We start from the raw sequence: 23,771 nt of genomic DNA on the forward strand, positions 1-23,771 counted from the left end.
CTGCTCTCAGATTAATATGATGTTACAGTTGTGGTGACTCTGACCTGCAGACATCAGGCTGATATTATACTGATCCACACTGAGGATCTTCATGCTGACGTCTGTTTTCTTCTTCTCCGGTTTAGTCCAGTTGCTGTGGCAGAGAAATGTTGAACTACAGATTTGGGAATTGTCACATCTTTTATTCTTTACTCAGGTTGAAGGACTGCAGTCTGTCAGAGATCAGCTGTTCTTCTCTGGTCTCAGCTCTGAAGTCCAACCCCTCCCATCTCAGAGAACTGGACCTGAATTGGAATGACCTGAAGGATTCAGGACTGAAGGATCTGTCTGATCTTGTGAAGAGTCCAGACTTCACACTGGAGACTCTGAGGTCAGTAGAGGTGGACTCAGTTCATGTTCCTTTCAGTAATATTGTTTAAATCCAGTTTCAGAGCAAAGGCTCAGTGTTTCCTGTGAACCTTCAAACTCCTCAGTGAAGCTGTGAGAGGAGAACAGAAGCACATTTCAGAATTAGACAGAGAACAGTCAGCCAATCAGATCAGTCAGATGACTGTTGTGATCATGTGACCATCAAATGAAGCAGATTCCAGCTGAAGAACTCAGAGATGTTCAGATTCTGGTCCTCGTCCATCAAACTGTCAGATCTGAGCTGAGACTGTTTGTTCTCTGATCAGGTTCATCTGTCACAGCTTTGAGATCAGTCTGACTGAAAGCTGCACATCACTGATCTTCTTTCATCACACTGTCACCATGTGGTCTTTCTGTAGACCAGAATCCTGTCTGTCTGTCTGTCTGCCTGTCTGTCTGTCAGTCTCTCTGTTTAAATGGACCTTCAGTAAATTATCAGTAAAGTGATGAACCTTCATGACTCAGCTCTTTATTTCCACTGTGGATTCAGGGAGAGAGAGAGGATATTCAACAAAGGTGTAGGCAGGAACATATGATGCTGTATCAAGTTCATAGAAATATGGGAGCAGCAGGCGTTGCAGGAACATGAGGTAGCGATGATTCACCGCCTGCAGGATGAGGACAATGCCTGTCTCACTCTCTCCCTCTCTCTCTCTCTCTCTCTCTCTCCCTCTCTCAACCCAACCGGTCAAGGCAGATGGCCGCCCCACCTGAGCCTGGTTCTGCTCGAGGTTTCTGCCTCTTAAAGGAAGTTCTTCCTTGCCACTGTTGCCAAGTGCTTGCTCATCGGGGGATTTGTTGGGTCTCTTTAAATAAATTTTTAAGAGTTTGGTCTAGACCTGCTCTATATGTAAAGTGCCTTGATGTAACTTTGTTATGATTTGGCTCTACAAATAAATCTGATTTGATTTGATCTAAGAAATGAAATATCTGCCTCCAGATTTACTCTTGGAGACTCTAGTCTAGTAAACCTCCATCTAGAGAGCAGAGTGGCCTGCTAGGACAGTAAGGAACTATGAGCTCTCTGAGATATGATGGAGCTTGGCCATTAAGAGCTTTATATGTTAAAAGAAGGATTTTAAATTCTACTCTATATTTTACTGGCAGCCAATGAAGAGCAGCTAACAGGAGAGATATGATCTCTTTTCCTAGTTCCTGTTAATATTCGTGCAGCAGCGTTCTGAATCAACTGAAGGTCTTTTAGAGATTTGTTTGGACATCCAGATAGTAATGAGTTACAGTAGTCCAGCCTGGAAGTTACAAATGCATGGACTAGTTTTTCTGTCTAGGATGTTTCTGATTTTCCTAATGTTTCTCAGGTGGAAGAAAGCTGCTTTCCTGACTTTTTTTTATGAGAGACAAACAAAAGTCCTGGTCAAACATTATTCCAAAGTTTCTTACAGTGGAGCTGGAAGCCAAACTAATGCTGTTCAGACTGATTAGATGATTAGATAGTGTTTCTCTAAGGTGCTTATGGCCGAGTATAATAACTTTTGTATTTTCTGATTTTCGAAGTAAAAATGTTGGGTCATCCAGACTTTTATGTCTTCAAGACATGTTTGCAGTCTAAATATCTGACCAACTTAATTTGGCTTGATTGATAAATACTGCTGAGTGTCGTCTGCATAACAGTGGAAATTCATGCTGTGTATCCTGATAATGTTGCCTAAAGGAAGCAGATAAAGAGCGAAGAGGATCGGTCCAAGTACCAAACCCTGTGGGACTGTTGAATGGTTGAAAATAACTTTTGAAAACTGATTTTTACATTTGAAAATTAGATTTAAGTTTCACCCACTTTATATTCACAATGCTGACAGTTTTTCGTCAGTTCAGGTTCTTTCGAGTGTTGTTTCATTTTGTTATTAAATCTTTTCACTGTTTGTTTTTGACTTTTGGATCTGTCTGATCTTATGGAGAGTCCAAACCTTTCAGCAGTCTTGTCGTAACTTAACTGTCAGCGCAAAGACTCAGTGTTTCAGTGTTCTAACTCTCCAGTGAAACTTTGAGAGGATAAAAGAAACTGACTTCAGGATTGGATGGAAAGAAAGAAAAACTAGTCAGCTAATCAGATATCAGTAATCAGGAACTAACTAAAGTCAGATGAATGTAAGTCAGCTGATCTCTGTCTTAACTTGGTGAATGTGTAGAAAAAGAAGGATGGAAGTTTGATGTCTATCAATACAACTCCTCTCAAAAATACTTTTTCAGGGATCCAATTGGTTCAGAGGCAGCTTGTCTAAATGTTTTGATCTCAACCTTAGAAGAAGAAACATTTTATTGTCATTGTACGCACCCTGAAGTCAATGCACACACAATGAAATTACATTTAGACTCTGAGATATGTGTGTATATATACAGGCCCCCAGACAACCACACACACCCAAATATGCAAACATGCAAAGAGGTTTCAGAGGGAAGGTGCTGCCATTGCTCAATGCACCTGGAGTGGTTATTCAGATTCTTTCATCAAGGCCACCTCGACAGTGCTGTCAGTCCACACTCCACATTTTGTTGTCCAGGCTGGGGATTGAAACAAGCCCCAACACACTGAGCCACTGCTGCCAAACAAAGGTGTTTCTGCCCCGTTTCGAACCAAGGAAGTTTAGTGTGTGAGGCAAGCATGATAACCCCGACACTACAGAACCTTTAAACCCAACCTGCTGCAGAGCTGCTTTCCATGATGATTCCTGCTCAGCATTGATTGGTTCTCAAATATTGAATGTTAGTAATAATTAGTAATATTAAAGTGAACCACAGGACACCTATCTATTTTAAGAAAAAAGACCTCCTAAGACAATAACTCTTGCATGGAATGCATTTTTAATTTCTCTTTCGGGTGTGTTGTTGTTCGTACGAATCAAACATATTATCAAATGTATTATACTCTTCTGCCAGCACTAAGTGGAAGTATAATGGCCTCATATGTGGAAGCCAGGAGGTTAATAATATTCAGACTAATCAGATTTATTTATGTAGGATTAGTTGATATTTATCTGCTGAAACTGATGTTGGATCATCACCGTCTGTTTTTAATAAACTAACTCTGACAGAACCTCAGTATGTTCCACTCACTGTCTCACTGTTGTGGTTGTTTTTATCTCTACAGGTTCAACAGCAGAGTAATTAAAGCTTCTACAGAGAAAACCTGTGAGTACACAACCACTGAGTCCTGTTCACCAAACTGACTGTGCTCTCTTCATCAAGATCTTTATACATTACATTTCAGGTCTGAACATGTTTGGACCACCTGGGCCTGATCACATGATCATATTTAAGTTTAATACTGTGAGCTTGTTCGTAATTCTTTCAATATTTTAATAATATTACACTAAATGTTGCTTGATCGTTTTATATATTTAAGTTGTTTACATTAAAAGTCTCAGACAAATTTCAGCTAAAGGTTACAGAACCATATTATTTCATATTTATTTTAATGTGTGGAGGTTTTTAATTTCATGTAATATATAACAGATGAACATGGTTCCTTTCAGTAAACATGGTGATTATTGTACGTAGGATATTTCTGGATCATTTAGTTCTATGGAGTTATCTTATCTGTTCATCCACACAGAGCCAATCCCAGATTGATTTTAATTTCACTTTCTACAGCACAGCAGCTGTTTATCAGTCAGTCTATAAATACAGCTGCAGCTGGTAACTTAAACTGAATAAAGACAGCTACAGACTGAGTCCAGTCACCAGATTTTTGGACCCGCCCACTCAGATTGGTACACAGCCAATAGAAAACCAGGATCATCTGAGAGAAAAGTGATGACAGGAGGTTTTGAGCTGCTGCTGCAGGACTCTACAGTTTCCTCCATCATCAGAACTGAGTCAGAGGATGTGAGCAAAAACTGATTTCTGCTATCTGCTGTGTCTTCTCCTCCCATCAGGTGATTCTGATGTCAAACAGAGTCCAATAACAGGAGAGACAAAGATGGATGTGTCAGAGGATGCAAAGCTGGACAAGGTGAGAGGTCAAACATCCTTCCTGATGCTTCAGACTGATTTAGAGGCTCGGCACACGGCAGGAAAAGGAGAACAAATATTAAACCAATATTTCCTGCAACTGGCAATGATTTAATCTCTTTGGGCAGAGAAAGAGAAAAGGACAAAAACTGAAACTATTGTTTACATTTTTCATATTGAGTGATAGACGAGGAGTTTCTGAGTTAGATCAAAATATGACTGAAGACGAAGACATGTAAAGTTTCAGTCCAGTTTGTTCCCTTAATCCATCATCTGGAGCTCGTTAAAATCTGGACAAACATCATTTTGAGGTCACGATCAATCAGCTGATTGATCAGCATTCGGGCTTTCAGATGATCAGTTCTACCGTCTGATTTCCAACATGGCTGCTGCTTCTGTGCTTCAGTTCAGTTGGACCTGTGTGTTGGTTATTTCCAGTCAAACTGATGATGTTTCTTTCTGGACCACAGTCTCCACAGATCTTCACACCTGAACTGAAAACTGAATCTACCAAAGTGTCATACAGGTAATTCAGCTGATGCCATCTCTGCAGTGTTGGTGGTCTCATGGATGGTTCCTCCTCTTCCCCTTCATGCTCAGTGTGCTCCTCTTAGACAGTTATATGGTGTTTGTGTGTCGGCTCATTCTACCTTCTGTGTCCTGCAGGTTCAGATGTCCTGGTCCAGGTATGTTCCAGTGTTCTTTAACTGGACTGGTGTTTGTTGTTGATCAGGAGGCGGAGCTCCTCTACAACACTGTCCAGTGGGATGAAAGCCTCCTCCAATCAGCTGGCAAGATGGCTGCTGGGCCGCTGTTCAATATCCACTGTCCTGAGGACGCTGTCTGTGAGCTCCACCTCCCACACTGTGAGACAGAAGATGGTGAGATAGAGATTAGTGCTTTTTAGAGCGAAGATTTAAAAGCCAACAGTGCTGTTATCTGTTCTAACAGCCCTGCTGTGATGACAGACTTCCCATTCAGACTTTGTTTTATTAGTTAGTTAGTTTTATTTTGGACTTTAATCTCAGCCTCACAATGTTACAGTCACAGTCCACTGACAGTAACAGACCTTATTAAGGCAATCAGAAGAATTTAATAAATGATAAAGCAATGAATGTTTTTTTTTTTTTTTTTTTTTTTTTTTAATAAGATGCTGGAAAATAAACAGTTTTCTAACATGTAGATCAAAGGAGGAGATATTTCTATAGCAAGCTGATGTTTTCCGATTTGTGATATCAATCAGATGGTTCATCAAGAAGACTAGTTTGGACGTTGGGTAACAAACAAAGTCTGAACATCACAGAGACAAACACTGACAGCTGACTGAATTTCCTGACATTCCTGTCCTGGATATAGAATAAGACCATCACTATCATTTTATAGAATGTGTCTCTGTTTTCCAGCTCTGCCCTCTGAAGGTCTGCTGTCTGTCGTCCACATCACTGATGATGGAATGAGCTTCCTCAAACCTCTGGAGATCACAGACACTCATGTGATTGTCAAAGTCTCTCATCTCTCTGCCTTTGGCCTCGTCTGGTTGGGAGAGATGCTACAGAGGTTATTCAACAACAAGAAACCTATTTGTGGCCAACTTCTGCTGTTCCTCCGACCTCCGGCCAGAGACATTCAAATACTGGATGTGTTTCTCATGCCAAGCAACCTCCCTTTGTCTGAGGTAAAGCTTTGTGTCATTCACTTTAATAATCAAACTTCAAACATTCTAATGCTCAACATCTGAACAGTGAACCTTTAAATGTCTGTTGTTGGTGTTAATTTCTGCCTGCCAGTTCAGCAGATGTCGTAAACAGCAGGCTCTACTGAATTAGGCACAGAATGGAGCTTTAGATCAGGATCTTTGTGTGTTTTTCAAAATCAGTTTAGTCTTTCAGCACTAACACTATAATGTCCTGTTGCTGAAGGTTTCTAAACAACATAAGGCTGATCACATCATGATCCCTTCTGCCTGCAAACTGATAGTTGACCAAAGGTACAGTGTCCTCTCTGATCCAGAGGACTTTGAAGTACAGCCTGAGGTGAGTCAAACCTCCATACACTTCTAACATCTATTCCTCTGAGAGCTGTGTCACTGTTCGAGATCATTCTTGTTTTGGTCTTATTTCTATTGGGTGAATGTTAGCATGCTAACTAGTTAGCTTCATCTAGTCACTTGCTGTGGATTTACTAGATAAACATTTTGTTCCTTTGTTTTGTCTCCTCTTTCACAGTCTGCTGAGTTTTATTTAAATTATGGGCCGAATTTCTTTCCGACATTTGTGGTCTTCCTGACTCCAAACCAAAAGAAACTGACTCTGATGGTCAAAGATGAAGAAGGAACAGAAGTGTGGAAATGCAAAGTCCCCCTGCAAAATAAAGGTTTCATCTTCCTCTATATAAAATATATAAAGAAGTGACTCGCACTAAATAAAGTTTAAAGACCAAAAACCAACCGGTCTACATCATAGTGCTACAGTTATTTGACAGATGTCATGTGACATGAAATAAAAAGGTACACAATCATTGCTGCTTTTCCACTGAATGTTTTTACTACTGAATACTTTTTACTAAGTTTTAACAAAGTTCCCAACAATCCTGTTTGTTAAGATAAATACATACATGATCAATACATGACATGTCATCTGAAATATGATGTTAGATCAGTGTTTTAAAGTGCTGGTTGTTATTGGTGATTACTAAACAAGTCTTTCATCTGGCTTCCCGTTAGGTCCAAATAGGGAAACTGATCAAAGCGACCTCCCAGCTGACGACAGCCTTCAGGCAGAGGAGAGGCTGCTCCTCGCTCGGACAGAATTCATTCAGAGAGTGTCTGACCCTGTTCTCAACCAGCTTCTGGATAAACTGCTTGAGCGTGGTGTTATCAGTGATGAAGAAATGCAGTCAGCCAGAACAAAATCCAGAGCAGAAAAAGCCAGAGATGTGATCGACTCAGTGAGAAGAAAGGGGGAAGAAGCCAGCTCATTTCTGATTGCTGCTCTCTGTCAGCTTGATGAATGGCTTTCCAGAGAGCTCTCATTAAGATGAAGCCAAAGACACAAAGACTCTGAAGATGGATGGAAATATTAACATGCAAAGTTTTGCTGTAAAGTCTCTTTTCTTTACTTTTTCTTTACTTTTTACTTTGGGATCTGGGATTTATTTTCCAACATTTTTATATGTTAAAATGTGTGTTAGTGTTTACTATTGGGAGCTTTTTTAAAAAGAGAAATAAAGGTCCAAAAACAGGACTAGTTATTGTTCAGTCAGACCAACAGCAGGCTGCCTTCCAGCAGCCATTTCTCAGCTCTTTGTCTGCAGTGACAGTTCCAAACGGCTGCTGCTCATCAACCAATGAAACAGGCAGACAGTTTGTTCCTCTCTTCTGATTGATTGACTCAGTTTGTTCCTCTCTGCTGATTGTTGGACTCAGGAAGCTTTTTCCTTTAATCTAATTGGTGCTGTTTGAAAAGCCAAAGTAGCTCAGTTGGGAGAGTATTAGAGTATTAGCTAAAGGTCCCTGGTTCAATCCTGGGTTTTAGCATCTAAGGTGCTACCTGAGTGAGTATCCAGCTCAGGTTGTTTTGACCTACATTTCCAATACTCTGCCTCCACTTTAAACCGTGGTTAAGCCGATGGACTAGAACTCCATTGGGGTTTCCCTGTGCAGGTTTGAATCCTGCCAACGGTTAGCTGTTTTCGATCCATGAAAGAGGATGTTGGAGAATCCCCGTAATATGCACATCTTTAATATATGACAATGTTATAATTGTCTTTGTTTAAAGACAATATGTATCCTTAATCTGTAAGTTTCAGTTTTTCACCTGTCCACTGAGCTCATGTTACACAGTGTATGTCCTTGAAGGTCCAGAATGATAAGATAACATTTATAGAATTAGAAAGTCAGTGTGTTAAAGTTGATACACACCCACAACAACACTCACACACATTGTTTAACACATTCTAAGAACAAGTCATGGACAGTGGTTGGCCTGTCTATCCCTGGTTACTGGCCAGTTATATTCGGTTGTGTGAAAGTCGAACCTCTGTACGGGACAGACCCAGCTCAAGAAGATAAATGTGAAATTTTTCCAGATATCGGGGCTCTTTCTGGCAGAGATCCTGGGGGAGCTCTGTCACTTCGAGCCCAGATGCCTTACTTTACCTGCACCAATAGGATACCAATATAATTACTGAAGTGTGCTTCGACAAACACAAAATCTTTCCCAGATGATCACATCCACTTTGACAGAAAGTGGATGTGGCGGTTAAAAATTACACACAATAAACTGCAACCTAAATGCAGCAAGCAGAGTGGCGCAGCGGAAGCGTGCTGGGCCCATAACCCAGAGGTCGATGGATCGAAACCATCCCCTGCTATTAATACACACTGCTACATATACATACTGGATGTCCCATCATGAGACATGAGTTTTTCAGCAGCACTGATTAACAGGAAAACATGGAGAATGTTGTCTATCATATCTATAATATTGATCGTTGTAACCTACAGTTGACGAAAACCAAAAATAGTTTTTTTCTACAACATCTGACTTTAGCAACAAGGAACTGCTGGGATTTAAACACAGGCTGCTTTAACCAGCCAACATACACAACCTTTATCTGCATTGAAATCATTCAGCCTGTTACCGGCTCAAATCCACAGCACTCTACTCAGCTGTTTTTGCTGGATAGTATAGTATCTCTTTGTTGGAGGTGAAGCCAAGTGACTTCAGCATCCAATATGACCAGGACAAAATGAAGAAGCGTAAAACCAGAACGTTGTGACAACAACAACAACACTCTTACCAAAGTTTGTCTCCTGTGCAAAGCGGTCAATCACCAAATTTTCATCTGCGCAACAACCACTAAATTACTGTTTCTCTTGTCCAGAGATTGCAAGTAAAAGCTGTAATACAGGAAGTGACGGCTTTCATCGGTTTGTTGAAGTGATGAGCCGGAACTCCGCTGAGAGTGAAGCACTGCTGGGGTTTGAATGCAGGATGTCCTGTTTACAAGACAGACAGTTTAGGCAGATAAGCATCAGTACTGCCAGTTTCTCTGCAGTCTGTGTCGGTCAACACTTGTGTGTCTGAAGAGACGCACACAGGCTCAAAACTTGCACTTCCAGGTGGACAAACCAGGTTGTCTACATGTCAAGGGAATTTCAGTGTTTCACTGGTAAGATTCAGGTTCCACCGAGATTTTAACTCAGATCGCTGGATTCAGAGTCCAGAGTGCTAACCATTACACCATGGAACCCTGCAGGTGTGCGCTCAGATAGATGTGAAAGGAATTTTAGTCTTTGAAAAGTGTGGGCGGTCAAAAGTCGACCAAAATTCCTTTGTCCCCAGACACACCTCACAGCAGTAGAGGTGAAAGAAAAGTGGTTTCTGTCAGGAGTGGGATTCGAACCCACGCCTCCAGGGGAGACTGCGACCTGAGTACCAGCTGCAGAAGGATTGTCCAGGAAAGCGTTGGAGGAATGTTGGAAGCAACAATCATGTTCACAAAGTCCAAAATTCGTCAGCCAATCGGTGTCGGTGTGGCCCCAGCCTCAGCATGCTGGAGAAACAGGACACAGCCACAGCGACAGTAGGAAGGAGGAATGCCCTCTGCCAACAGTGGCAAACAGCTGCCTGAGTGAAAAACAGGAATCCTCACTGCCAGACCATATGGGACATGACTGTCGGACCCAATGGAGCTGAACAGTGAGGCGATCCCTGATGATCACCTCATATAAGAAGCATGCCACATGTTTCTCTGACATGTTCTCACTCCAAATGCGTCAACAGGCTGACGCATGGTTTGTGTCCCTTACCGTCACATGCCGACTCAGGTCATTCTTGACGAGTTAGGTAACCCGACTGACTGACATAGAACTCCATAACATTGGAAATTGATGCCAGGGGAGACATTTGGGGGCATCCTCCTAACTCTTTGCTGTCATGGTAACATGACGTTTCCTGTCATTTAAAACGTCATTCCTGGGGTTCAACTGAAAATGCACATCTGCAGTCAGACAGGTTCAGGTAGATGCAGAGTCCTACATTAAAACAAACCACTTTACAGTAAATGCCACCTGCATTATACACAATATACTGCAGGTATATTGGAAATGTACATGCAGGGGATCTGGTAACGGAAGTGTAATGTGTATACTGCAGCTGAGGTTGATGGTAAAGTGGTTTGTTTTAATGTAGGACTCTGCATCTACCTGAACCTGTTTGACTGCAGATGTGCATTTTCATTTGGACCCCAGGAAGAGTAGCTGCTGCCTCAGTGACAGCTAACGGGGATCCTAACAAGTGATAAACAATAAACAGACATTTCCAATCATCAGCAAAATGTATTCTTTCATCAAATGTTCCTAAACTTCTATTAAAGGCAGCATTATTGCAGCAGTCAGCACTCTATGGTGGAGGTCATGAGAAAAAAGTGGAAGGAGTCTTTGATCTCTGTGATGTCATTAGAGCCTTTGTGACATCACAGAATCAGCATCTCCTTTGATGGTTACTGATGGAACAGGAAAAGGTCAGATCCTGATATAATCTTGTGAATCCACAAGTATGCCTTTCTTTGTTTGTGTACCAACAGCCTGAGCTCTGGTTCTGACTTTGTTTTGATGAACCTCATTATTTACACACAGCACATTCAGGACATTAATGTGACAGTTTATTATATGCTAAAGAAAATCCTTTGTTATTTGTCTCAGTGGACTTGGCTCATCATATTTTGCTGACTAACTGGTGTTGGAGTTGTGTAGAAAAAACAGAAAGATCTGACAACAGCTTTGAAAGCAGATACAGTCAGTCCAGATAAACTTTGAATTAACCTTAAACAGGTTCCAAGGATATTTAGAGAATGTTCAAGAAGGACCAACATGGACAGGCAGGATTCGAACCCACTACAAAGATCTGACATTCAAAAACACCCACACATAAAGTAACCATTAAAGCCCTGCATGGAGTCATCATGAACAAACACCAGCTGCTGTTTTCACCCAGGTGGCTGCTACATGGGTTAACCTTGTGACTGTGTCAGCAAAAACGTTTTTCTGTTACAAACTCCTGAATGACTTCAAGGACTCATTCTTTATACTTGCCTATGTGGTTTCTATGTAAATAATTCAAAGTTTATAAATGACTTCCATTCAATTAGAGAAGAAACATTTTTTCAGATTGAGTTCTTTGGGTTTCTGTACTTAAACCTTTTTTATTTGTGGCATGAAGCTCCAAGTTCAGTTTGTTTAATATATAAGGCAATGTAAATAATGAACATTTGATATAATGCATACATTAATAATTCATTTTACACATAATTTCAAATTAATATGACATAAATTCATAATATAACATGATATAACACAACATCATATAAATTAAATTCAGCAACAAATCTCAGGAGCCACTTGGCGGCAGAAAGAGTTTGGTGGGCTGTTATTGTTGAAACGTCAGTGATCCTCCTCAGATGACATCTTAGTGTCTGACAGGGCTCAGTTTTTATCTTCTGATCTGATCTCTGAATGTGCTCCTGCTGCTGGCTCTCTCTCAGCTGATCCCAGCTGATCCGCTCCGAGGCTGACAACCAAATGTACCTCATGTAAGTCAAGCGATGAAATGAGTTCATCCTCTCATCTGAACTTTATCAGGGGAGATGAAAAGAAACGAGGCACATTTGATTTTAGTTCAATTTAACGCCACTTATTTGTCCAATAACAGCTGATTTGTGTTTCACTTCATTCGTTTCATTCGTTCGCGAGACGAGTCATGTGCGTCTTTGTGCGCATGCGCTCATCCATCCGAATAAAACCCGAGAGTGACGTATGCGGTGGTGTCGCGTGGGAGAGCGATGAAAGACAGGAAATGGCTTTGATCTCTAGTGACGTCACACAGTCTGGTTGTGTGTTGGCTGTGTGTGTCTCTTGTGAGTCCCTCTACTGTCTGCTATGTGGATCTTCGGTTCATATATCCTGGTTGCTGTGAAGCCCCGCCTCTGTGTTGGGAGGCTCCGCCTCCACCTGTGGGGAGGCTATAAAAGCCAGACTCCCTCAGCTGATGCTCTCTCTCCTGGACGGCCTGGATCCTGTTTGGTTTGAGTATCTTATTTTGACACACACGGCTTTCAATATCCAACATTTTCATCTCACACTGCTTTATTGGTTTTGTATTTGTTTGTTATGACGTGGTGTACAATAACTTGTGTTTTGAGGTATCAGTGAGGCCCTCCCTTCTTTGTTGTGGCCTAAATTAGCGGGTCATTTTCTCTGTGTAGGTGTGTGTTGTGTTAGATTTTTTTGTGAAGTGTAGAAATGTTTGGGCTGGTAGTTTTGCTGTTTTATAATGCTGCTTTAATGAAGTGTGGAGGGGAGGAGAATTCAGAGTTCAGTAGTTTTCAGTCAGCAGTTGTTTGGTGCTGTGGAGTGAATTGTTTGTAGTTGCAGGTCGCTGCATGTGCTCAGACAGTGTTTGGCTGTAGGAGGGTTTTTTTTTTTTTTTTTTTTTGGCTGGAGCATCTGTTTGTTCCCCCAAACAGGCCGTAGCAGCAGTTCCTCATAAGGAGGGACTGTTGGCTTTGTTGTGTTTCAGGGCTGTTTGTTGTTTTTGTATGCTGTCCGTGTGGTTAGCAGCAGTTGTCTCGGGGGCACCTTCTGTAGCGTTGGCTGGGGCAGTTAGCCGTCCACAATGCAAGCGGGTTTTAGGTGCATAAGTACCCACCACCAGTACGCATACGAAGACTAGGGTGGAGTTAGGCAGTTTAGGGGGGAGGCTCCTTTCTCTATAAATCCTCTCTATGGCTGTTCACTGTCTGAGTCGCAGCAGGGTCTCTGTTGCCTCAGTTGATATTGATAATTTTGGTTGTACTTTTTTTTTTTTTTTTTTTTTTTTTTTTTTTTTTCTCTTCTCTGTCAGCAGGATGTCTTGTGACCATACTAATCAGCTGAGTTGAGGAATTGGCAGTCAGTGAGCATCGTCCTAAAATAATTTTTAGGACCCGCAGCTACAAATTCCTGTAAGCTGTCTCCTCTAATTCCTCAGTCAGATCTCTCAGGTAGTTACCCAGAGGCAGTGTGTTTGTCCCTTTCCTGTGATATAAATGAGGCTGTCTCCCAAAATAAAGAACTCTGTCCTGCGTAGACTGAAAATAACTGTACACTTTTAGGCTGTTGTGAAGCAGCCACAAAGACATTATCTATTTTTTTTTTTTTTAAGACCTACTTAAAGCTTCCTACTTCAGCGTAACCGTCTACAAAGTAGTTTCCCAGCTGCTTTTCACTAGCGTTGGTGTTAGAAACCCATTCTAACCACTGTATGCTGCCGTGTGAATAAGATTAATAAGATGGTCAGGAGGAGGAATGGCTCAGGTTCTGGGCCTGAGAAAATTGGTGAGAAATACTTTCAGGCAGGCCGAGGCTGTGGTCGACCTGCTGAAAGGATCCCTGCCTGTTTCCTGGATGTAACCGTTTCAGGAAACAAGCCTCAGAGAGAATGTCCACATTGTTTTGGCAGTAAAACAGCTTCTTTTTCAAAGTTAAAGACTCCGCCCCTCACTATTTCGTACCACGCATTAAACTCACTCTTACCTGCAGCTGTCATGAGCTATGATTGATGATTATGTGCTATGAAGACGGTTTTCTTATAAGAGGCCGTTCTGAAATGTCTGACAAATTCTAACGCGCATGTCACACCTGAAACTACACCGGCGTTTCCCCCCTCCTGAATCTCTAACAGGTGTACAGCCCTGTCTATGGCATTCAAACACTCTGTGTGCGAAACAACCGGTGGAGAAGGTGAATCAACCTGAGAGAAACGAGGAGAGACGGGGGGGCTCAGTCGCAGAGTCATTTTCAAAGTTCAATTTGTTTATTATGGAACGAAGATCGTTTACAACGTTGGTCAGAGTTTCAGGGCGATTCAACTCCTCTATAGCGAGGTTTATGGCTAGGAAAGGGTCCTCTGAAAAACTCCTACATTCAGCATTCTCTTTTTGCTCCATGTTAAACCTTTTAGAATTCAAACCTCATACGCCAGTTCATACAACCTGTCGAGAAATCTATCCAGGTGTCTGTACGGTATCCTTCTGCAGTTTGGCGAAGGCGATCTAATTCTTCTTCTTGTTGACCTATAGGAGGAGCTCCTTCTCCGAAAGGAGGGGGATCTTGCTCTCCTGAATGGGGACCTGCTTTTTCTGGAGCGCGAATTCCTCCTCCTCTCCATCCTAAAGTCTGAAAATATAAATAAAATTATTTCCCACGGAGCTATGCACGGTTGATTGTTTTGTACTCACTCTTTGTAAAGAAATTCATTTTTAAATACATACTCAATATGCTCCTTTCACTCTAACAAAACACGTCTTCCCTATTTGACTGTCAACCTCAAAATGAATTTGCTGCCATTTTACTCGACCCTGCCCTCGAATGATCGAATTGGTTGTGACCTCTTTGCCTGGGCGTGGAAAACAAAGGGGGAGGGGTTAGGGGTGGGAAAAACAATCTCATTTGTCGAGAGGGGCGGGGTTAACTAAGATCAAAGGACCTGTCAAAATTTGACGAGAAGGTGTACATATTACTCTCTCTGGAGAAATCCTTTGAAAGTAAAAATGGTCACCTGGACCTGTTTGTCCGCTTCCTTCATGGTCTCTCTCTGCAGTTCAACCAGAGACTCTTAGGAGGTCTGCTGGGTCAGACAGAAACCAAACCAGAGACCATCCAGAGAGCCATCAACAACCTGAAGAAGATGAACAGTTATTTTATCTCTCTTGACAGAAGCATCAACATCTTCCACTGTCTGATGGAGCTGAAGGATCACTCAGTTCATCAGGAGATCCAGGAGATCCTGAAGTCAGAGACCAGATCAGAGAAGGAACTCTCCCTGATCCACTGCTCAGGTCTGGCATACATGCTACAGATGTCAGAGAACGTTCTGGATGAGTTTGACCTGAAGAAGTACAACACAGCAAAGGAGGGACGACGGAGACTGATCCCAGCTGTGAGGAACTGCAGGAAGGCTCGGTGAGTCCACTCTCATTCTCATCAATCCTTCTGATGTGTTTAAATCCAATGTGATTCAGATGGTGTTTCACTGTCAGCTGTTTGTTTTTAGATGGTTCAAATGCTGCCAGAGATAAATATTCACTTGTGTTTCTAGTGGAAATCCTAAAGACTGATGACATCAGCAGGTATCAGTGACTGATCATCTACACCAGCTTAACTGTTCACTGATCTCAAGTCAGTGAAAATAAAATCAGTAGACAGTCAAATGTTTTCAGGTCAACATGACCTCATGGTCCCTCAGAGGAGACAGACCTGGATCAGGTCCCTGACAGACTGAGGACCTGATGGAAGACCAACTGACCACATTTTGTCTCTTCACCTGAAAAAATAATGAAAACTCTGACAGTGTGAGACAGAGATGGAAGTCTTGGCGTCTTTAGTCCTCAAACCCTCCAGATGAATATGTAGTGTCCTGTGTCAGTGACATATTGTGTAATATGTGTCATCACAGACTTGTCTGCTATGTGGATCTTCGGTTCATATCTCCTGGTTGCTGTGAAGCCCCGCCTCTGTGTTGGGAGGCTCCGCCTCCACCTGTGGGGAGGCTATAAAAGCCAGACTCCCTCAGCTGATGCTCTCTCTCCTGGACGGCCTGGATCCTGTTTGGTTTGAGTATCTTATTTTGACACACGCGGCTTTCAATATCCAACATTTTCATCTCACACTGATTTACTGACTTCACACCTCACACTGCTTTATTGGTTTTGTATTTGATTGTTACGATGGAAAGTAAAAGCATTTCTTTTTTGAGCCCTCCCTTATAAGAAGTAAGGAATGTGTGTTTCCCCAGATTGTTTGAGAAGTGTAGAAATGTTTGGGCTGGTAGTTTTGCTGTTTTATAATGCTGCTTTAATGAAGTGTGGAGGGGAGGAGAATTTAGAGTTTAGTAGTTTTCAGTCAGCAGTTGTTTGGTGCTGTGGAGTGAGTTGTTTGTAGTTGCAGGTCGCTGCATGTGCTCAGACAGTGTTTGGCTGTAGGAGGGTTTTTTTTGGCTGGAGCATCTGTTTGTTCCCCCAAACAGGCCGTAGCAGCAGTTCCTCATAAGGAGGGACTGTTGGCTTTGTTGTGTTTCAGGGCTGTTTGTTGTTTTTGTATGCTGTCCGTGTGGTTAGCAGCAGTTGTCTCGGGGGCACCTTCTGTAGCATTGGCTGGGGCAGTTAGCCGTCCACAATGCAAGCGGGTTTTAGGTGCATAAGTACCCACCACCAGTACGCATACGAAGACTAGGGTGGAGTTAGGCAGTGCGACGTAGCAGCGCTTACTTTTAGAGCAAACACTCCACAAGATGTTGTGTCTTGTTGCAGTGAGTGAGGCACAGTGTCGCAGGTCCACCGTGACACATTGACACCCAGTTTTCTCATCAGGGCTCTAAGGAAAAAATGTGTAAATGTTACTGAAGCAACCAATTCAGTTAGATGAACAAGAATGACCCAATGTCACTGGTTTGCGAAAATATAGTATACCTTGTTGTCTCCAAACACCTTTTGATCTTTGTAGGTGACTCTCCCATTGAGTCAACAAGGAGAGCTTTCTTTTTTGATGGGTATATGGCCTGTACATAAATAAATATTTATATATAAGCCCTATTTTTTTTATTATGGGAACAGTCTTTCTTTGACACATGGGCCTACTTATTTCTATCACAGGGAGCCACAGGCTTTAGAGTTTTCAGTGCTAACCCCTTTATTGTCAAAATCATATTCCTATTTTATGCAGATTTTTCTTTCACTTTGGTTCACAAAAGGCTTTGTCAGGAGCGGGATTTGAACCCACGCCTCCATTCAGAGAAACCAATGGTGACAGTCATTAACAACACCTATAATCATATCAGAGGCATCCAGCTGAGGGAAAGGAGAAAAAAAAAATCTGACTTTTCTAGGTTCATTATAGCCCATCTTGTGTGATAACTGATGGCTCGTAATTGCAGCACTGAAAAAATTAACTCAGCTTTCAATCTCATAGCCGTGACCAGCACCACCACCACCTCCATCATGTTGCAGCACACCTTAAGCCTTTGAGTCTTTCTCTGCCATGTAGCTGTTATGGCAAAGTTGTCCATGTGGTAGACATTTTCCTTTGCCACATGCTGCCTCACCATGATATTTAGATATGCATTTATCACCTGCAGTATAACATTAAAAAAAATATTACTACTTTGCAGGGAGAAGCATTATGCCTTGCAAAATTCAATGAATATGCACCTCACTCTCCAACTCCTTTCCAGGGCCCAGCTGGAAGATGTCCTTATGTGATATTTTGTAGGGCCCAACCTTTGCCAGCAGCACCTGGCAATCATTGCCACCCCACGCTTTTGTGATACCTGTGACACATAGCACACTTAAACAGTGTTAAATTAAAAGGTCATTGTTAAGTATAAATCACTTACATCTACGCACAACAGAGTCTATGTGGTCCATTCTGCACAAGGCTAGAGACTCCTGTGAAGGTGAAGATGCTAAATATAATGGTGTATGATTTGTTAAATCTAAGGGTGATAGTACAGAGGATGGAGCAGGTGGTCATTTACAAGATGATTTGAGAGCCGTACCTGAGGTATGATTACTGGGTTTTTTTGAGAGGTCCAACAGGGCAGGGGCAAGTAGAGGTTTTTTTTTTTTTTTTTTTTTTTTTTTTTTTGGTTTTTTTTGGTGGTTCTTCGTTGGAGGATTTTATTTTGTGGGGTATGCAGGGTGTTGGCTGTAAGAATGGTTTCAGGTGGTCTATGTTGATTTTTGGATGTTGGCTCCCATTGTCATCCACCAGGTCTGCACTTTTGTTTTCGATCTTTGTAATGGTATATGGCCCCAACCAGGTATGCTCTAGTTTCCCCCCTTTTCTCTCCTGCAATCTCACATTTTTTCTTAAGACCCTCTGGCCAACAGAAAAGATGGATTTGATAGGCAGTCTTTGCCTTTTGTCTTGCCTCTTCTGGACATTCTCCCTCACCAGATTGTCCAACTGCTCTTTCAAGGCAATGCCAGAGGACACCACTGATCTGGCAACCATCTCCTCCACTGAGCTGCCCATCTTTCCAATAAAAAGATAGATTAAATGTAATTGTAATGCTCAAATTACCTGACGTAATTGAGACATCCATTCCGTGTAGTCCTCTGGCACTTCACATGGATAGCGTGCCTCAAACCCAAACATTAGAAAGTAGGGGGAGAACATGGTGGTGAGGTGTGGTTTGGTGCGTAGGCTAAACATAACGGCATCCAAGTAATTGTCCCACGTCTTTGGCTTGTCAGCGACAAGTTTGCGTAACGCACTGTATAGTCACAAGGAAATGCATGTCAGTCATCATGGTTTTCAAAATGACATCAATATTATAGAAGAGCTACTTTTAGACTGTGCTGAAAACATTTTTTAAATTACAGATTCACCTGTGAATTGTCCCATTCAGGTTTTCCACAATATGGCGCACAAAGAACTTGCAAATCTTGAGATTCAGCTGTTTAAAAAAAAAAACAAAAACATGAGTACAGTTTAGCAGCAATGCATTGCACAGACTGTAGACAGGACCATAATGGTTCTTTCACCAAGCCAACACTAACCTCATTCACAAATTCTGTTCCTTGATCGGCCAAAATGCACTGCAGTGCACCAAACCTATAAAAAATTTTAATAATGCACTCGGTGACCATCTCGGCACTTTTATTTGGGATGGTGTGCGCCTCTTCCCATTTGGTGTAGTAATCCACCATCATACACGTAGCAGTTGCCATCATCAGTGGTCGCCAGTTGTCCCACGAGGTCCATTCCCACCAACTCCAGAGGACAGTCCACCTGAAAAATCAAATTATGTTCTCTTATCATGAACTTTTTTTTTTTTTTTTTTTTTTTGTTAAGTATTCAGTAAAATGAAAGCCTTGTTACATACATGTATCGGGATATATTCCTGTTCCTTTTTGAGGGAGAGCCTGCTGAACTGGCATTTTGCACGCTGTGGAACCTGATGGTTCAAAAGCAGATATTGGAAATGCAGTCCACAGAACTACAATGTATGGATAAGCTCAATATATCATACAGTTCAATTAAATAATTCCATTTACCCATTTGTCCAAGTCTACCCCCATTCCAGGCCAGTAAAACCTGGCGCTGACGGCATATTTGGTTTTTTGGGTTCCACAGTGGCCTCCCTCTGCACTGTCATGGAACTGCTTGAAAATGTCACTGGCCTCCTCCACGCCAACCACCACTCTCCTGAGCAACTCCGTATCGTTTTTTGACGAAAGGTAATACAAAGTATCACCTATTGTAACAAGGTGGTTGTCAGCAGCGTACAAGAATCTGATTAGTTATTATTGCCCTGTCAGAGAGTTAGAGCTGGCAATCAGGGAATCATTTTTAACATTTCATATTATTGCTTACCTTTCATTTGGAACCGGGCGGAGCGCCTGCGTATAACATATTTCTGTTCCTTTGATATCCCAACAGGATAGGAACCATTTTTCTTATAGTTGACCAGCTCGTCAAACTGAGATTCTCCAGTGGCCACCGTCACTTTGAGTCACCGAAGTAGAAAAGATCCTTCTCGACGACAGTGTTGTGTTTTGCCTACATCTGAGCTGAAGATACAAATAAAATAATCTAAATCAGCTTATATTTTGAAATGCTTGTGTGGTGCAACAGCTCCTGTTCTTTCTGTAGCTCAAAGCGTCTAGGGGCTAGGATTTGGCGCTCTCACCACCGCGGCACAAACACAGCAAAACATATTAAATGATAAAAATAAAGATTTGAAGAAGGAATGAAAATAAAAGTGATGAACTGTGGATGGCAGCCTGCTGTTGATCTGACTGAACAACAATGCAGAAACCTTTATCTTGTTGTTTCTCCGTCTTGTACAGCACACAGTGGAAATGACTTCTCATTGTTGCTGCCATGGCCTGGAAGTGGAACTAAAGGTGGTCACCAACGAGGCCTGGAACCCAGAGGAAAGAAACACAGTCTGTCTTTTGTGGGCGTTTCGTGTGCTTGTAGCAACCTGGCTAGTTGGTAGAGCATGAGAGTCTAAATCTCAGGGTTGTGGGTTTGAGACCCACGTTGGGTGATTAAATAGCTTTATAGACCCAAAGTTACCCAGCAGAACTCTGCCTCTGCCAGCTGGCCTTCTTCCACAGGGGATCCTGGTGCCATGTGTTCACCAGGCAGGTGATGCCCCCTGACTGGATCTGCAGCTCAGCTGCCTCATACACAGCTGACTGCTGTGCACTGTGTAGCTGACAATGTCCCATCAAAGCTAGCATTAACATTTCTGTTTCCTCATCAGAGACTGCCAGCAGGATGCACATGTCAGGATGGCTGAGTGGTCTAAGGCGCCAGACTCAAGGTAAACTCCTTCCTGCACTAAAGGGCATTCTGGTCTCTGAATGGAGACGTGGGTTCAAATCCCACTCCTGACAAAGGGAAGCATTTTGCAAAATTTGTTAACCAAACTCTTCCAAAGTGCATGAAAAATTCGTATAAAATGTGAATTTGACTTTTTCACAATAAAGGGGTTAGGACTGAAAACTCTAAAGCCTGTGGCTCCCTGTGGTAGGAATGGACAGCAGTTGTTGGACTAAAGAAAACTCAGCTGTTACTGAATCATCTGTAGCTCAGTCAGTGGAGCATCAGAAAGGAGCAGCTGTTCTACTCCGAGTCTCTCCCAGATGTCTGAGCTCCTCAGAAACCCGTCTAACGTAGCTGAGTTAGATGTAACTAAGTGAAGTTTCCAAGAAGGACTCTGCTCATCATGTCTATTGAATGTTGTTGAAGAACACATGCAAACAACTAAGCCACAGCACCACAAAAGCACGACAAAGATGTACAGAGGATCTGAAAATATTGCAGAGTAAGTGGCTGACCATCATGACTCCTACCAAAGTTTGTCTCCTGTGAAAAGCAGTCAATCACCAATATCCCTTCTCCTCAGCACAGCATGAGCCACAAAACAACCAGACAGCAAACCTCACACAGCTCCATGATGGAACAGTTAGCACCCCTATTGACTGAAAGGCAACAGGTGGGCTCATCCGGGATTTGAACCCGGGACCTCTCGCACCCTAAGCGAGAATCATACCCCTAGACCAACGAGCCATGTGGTCTGTGGAGTTCATGATAAAAAAGTGGGAGGAGTCTTTCATCCCTTTGATGTCATTAGAACCTTTGTGACATCACAGAATCAGCATCTCCTTTGATGGTTACTGATGGAACATTTGTGGGTTGTTTTTTTTTTTTTTGATGAACCCCATTATTTACACACAGCACATTCAGGACATTAATGTGACAGTTTATTATATGCTAAAGAAACTTTGGTAAGTATCATGATGGTCAGCCACGTACGTTGGGGGAATTTTCAGATCCAAAATACATCCCTGTACATCAGAGTGGTGCTGTGGTTTAGTTGGTCAAAACGCCTGTCTAGTAAACAGGAAATCCTGGGTTCAAATCCCAGCAGTAGGATTAGGGACTGTATTTGTCAAGTTTTTGGAGTTATATTTCCTAATTATGTAAATTGTTATTTGTTGTTTCTTTTAATTAAAAGAAAATAAATATCCTTTCATACCTATGTTCTTTTCTGTTTGATCCCCAAAAGTGCTCATTAGTTTAAGATATAGAAAACCTAAAGTAGGATTTGATTCCATAACAGCAGGACAACGTGTGTCATTAATCTTCTGGATTCTACAGACTGAGTTCATGTTCTGGTAGATTTATTTTACAGCTGTAGTAACAATAAACCTCCAGCAGGTGGAAGTATTGCTGCTCAGATGTCATGTACACTGTTGGACACACAATACTCACAGAGGACTTTATTGTGCTGCAGTGAGATGCATAAAAAGCTCCAGTTCTACAGTCAGAAGATGTCCAGTCTGAAGGTGGATGAGTTCTGACTGCAGAAGAAAGTTGATCAGTGATGAAATTATCAATCAAATATGCTGCTTTCTGGGTCTTAACATTAATAATAAGAACAAGTGTTTACAAAAAATGCAGTTGAGGTTGATGGTAAAGTGGTTTGTTTTAATGTACGACTCTGCATCTACCTGAACCTGTTTGACTGCAGATGTGCATTTTCATTTGGACCCCAGGAAGAGTAGCTGCTGCCTCATTTGTGAAACATTCATTCATACGCGAGGACATCACGAATATTGTTGGAATAGAAAATCTTATTTTTTCTGTGTGCTCGCCTGAGAAAGAGGCTCAAATCCAAACCCAGGAGACAGAAGTTGAGTGAGTCAGTGAGGAAGAAGCTGCTCATTCTCCTTCAACAGTTTGATCTGAGGAAAAGTCACTTCCTCTTTTCAGGAATCAACTTCTACCATCTGTCCACTAGATGGAGATAACTGAGCATCAACTGAGAACTGAGTTCTTCATCATCTGGAAACAGACAGCATTGTTTTCTTCAGCTGGAGCTCTTTGTTCAAATCTACATTGAGATTCAGAGCCAAATGTTTTTCCTTTCCTGGATTTACTTCATCATTTCAGTCACTCTGGATTCAGCTGACAAATGCAAAATACAACCAACATTTAAGTGATGACGTGTTGAAACAAAACTTTATTGATTCAATCTGGTCAGCAGAATATAACCTGATGAAATCAGCTGCAACATTAAACTGGAAAAAAACTCAGCAGCTGTACATGCAGTGACTAGTTCTCCTGCTCAGGTATCGTCTCTCAGGGCATCATGTGTTGTCTTTGTGTGTCTTTGTGTCTGATGCTTCACAGCTCACAGGCCAAAGTACGTGCTGGCCTTCATGGCTCACCTGGACAGATCAGAGAGCTCAGCTTGCTTCAGAGCTGTTATAACGCTCCAAAGCAGGAGGTGGAAATGACTTTTCCTGTTTCAGTGATGGAGCAAAAAGTCACTGTGTGTTTGTTTCTTTTAATATTGATCATTGTAACCTACAGCTGATGAAAACCCAAAAGTAGTTTTTTTTTTTCTTCAACAAGGAACTGCTGGGATGTAAACACAGGCTGCTTTAACCAGCTGACAGCATTGGCTGTGAAATCATTCAGCCTGTTATCGGCTGAAGTCCACAGCACTGTACTCAGCTGTTTTTGTTGGATAGTACCTGGTTTGGTTTCACCTCTTCCACAAAACATCAGGATGTGCCAAAGGGAGACATGAAGACTGTGCAATTAACTGACTGGTCAGAGAATTTCAATGGAACTCCTGCAGAAGAAGTTACATGAGTTTTTCCTCGACAACCTTAAACTGAGGTGCTGCTGGGATTTGAACCGAGGATTTCCTATTTACTAGACAGGCGCTTTGACCAACTAAGCCACAGCACCACGCTGAAGTCTAAAGATGTACAGAGGATCTTAAAATATTTCAACATAAGTAACTGATCATCATCACTCTGACCAAATT

At 42.0% G+C, this 23,771-nt stretch overlaps 1 protein-coding gene, 1 long non-coding RNA gene and 5 other non-coding genes across 7 annotated transcripts; 4 read left to right on the plus strand and 3 right to left on the minus strand.

Moving 5' to 3' along the window:
- The first annotated feature begins 315 nt into the window (after positions 1 to 315).
- On the plus strand, positions 316 to 8,787 carry LOC115053841 (NACHT, LRR and PYD domains-containing protein 1b allele 5-like). The gene is made up of 9 exons (XM_029518679.1): positions 316 to 370; positions 3,515 to 3,555; positions 4,302 to 4,378; positions 4,848 to 4,903; positions 5,044 to 5,258; positions 5,781 to 6,052; positions 6,297 to 6,410; positions 6,603 to 6,750; positions 7,100 to 8,787. The coding sequence occupies exons 3-9, from the start codon at positions 4,346 to 4,348 to the stop codon at positions 7,414 to 7,416; spliced, it is 1,155 nt and encodes a 384-aa protein (XP_029374539.1). The 5' UTR covers positions 316 to 370; positions 3,515 to 3,555; positions 4,302 to 4,345; the 3' UTR covers positions 7,417 to 8,787.
- Positions 8,788 to 9,558: 771 nt separating this feature from the next.
- trnaq-cug (transfer RNA glutamine (anticodon CUG)) lies at positions 9,559 to 9,630 on the minus strand. The gene has a single exon. It is a non-coding gene; the product is annotated as a tRNA-Gln (tRNA).
- A 5,698-nt stretch (positions 9,631 to 15,328) lies between these two features.
- Positions 15,329 to 20,140, plus strand: LOC115053927 (uncharacterized). Its single transcript, XR_003841553.1, has 3 exons — positions 15,329 to 15,379; positions 15,873 to 16,027; positions 19,553 to 20,140. It is a non-coding gene; the product is annotated as an uncharacterized LOC115053927 (long non-coding RNA).
- Positions 20,141 to 20,712: 572 nt separating this feature from the next.
- On the plus strand, positions 20,713 to 20,823 carry trnal-caa (transfer RNA leucine (anticodon CAA)). The gene is made up of 2 exons: positions 20,713 to 20,750; positions 20,778 to 20,823. It is a non-coding gene; the product is annotated as a tRNA-Leu (tRNA).
- A 604-nt stretch (positions 20,824 to 21,427) lies between these two features.
- Positions 21,428 to 21,499, minus strand: trnap-agg (transfer RNA proline (anticodon AGG)). The gene has a single exon. It is a non-coding gene; the product is annotated as a tRNA-Pro (tRNA).
- Positions 21,500 to 21,791: 292 nt separating this feature from the next.
- Positions 21,792 to 21,865, plus strand: trnat-agu (transfer RNA threonine (anticodon AGU)). Its single transcript has one exon. It is a non-coding gene; the product is annotated as a tRNA-Thr (tRNA).
- A 1,753-nt stretch (positions 21,866 to 23,618) lies between these two features.
- Positions 23,619 to 23,692, minus strand: trnat-agu (transfer RNA threonine (anticodon AGU)). The gene has a single exon. It is a non-coding gene; the product is annotated as a tRNA-Thr (tRNA).
- Positions 23,693 to 23,771: the final 79 nt, after the last annotated feature.

Source organism: Echeneis naucrates, chromosome 2, assembly GCF_900963305.1.
Source record: "Echeneis naucrates chromosome 2, fEcheNa1.1, whole genome shotgun sequence".
Lineage (NCBI taxonomy): Eukaryota > Metazoa > Chordata > Actinopteri > Carangiformes > Echeneidae > Echeneis > Echeneis naucrates.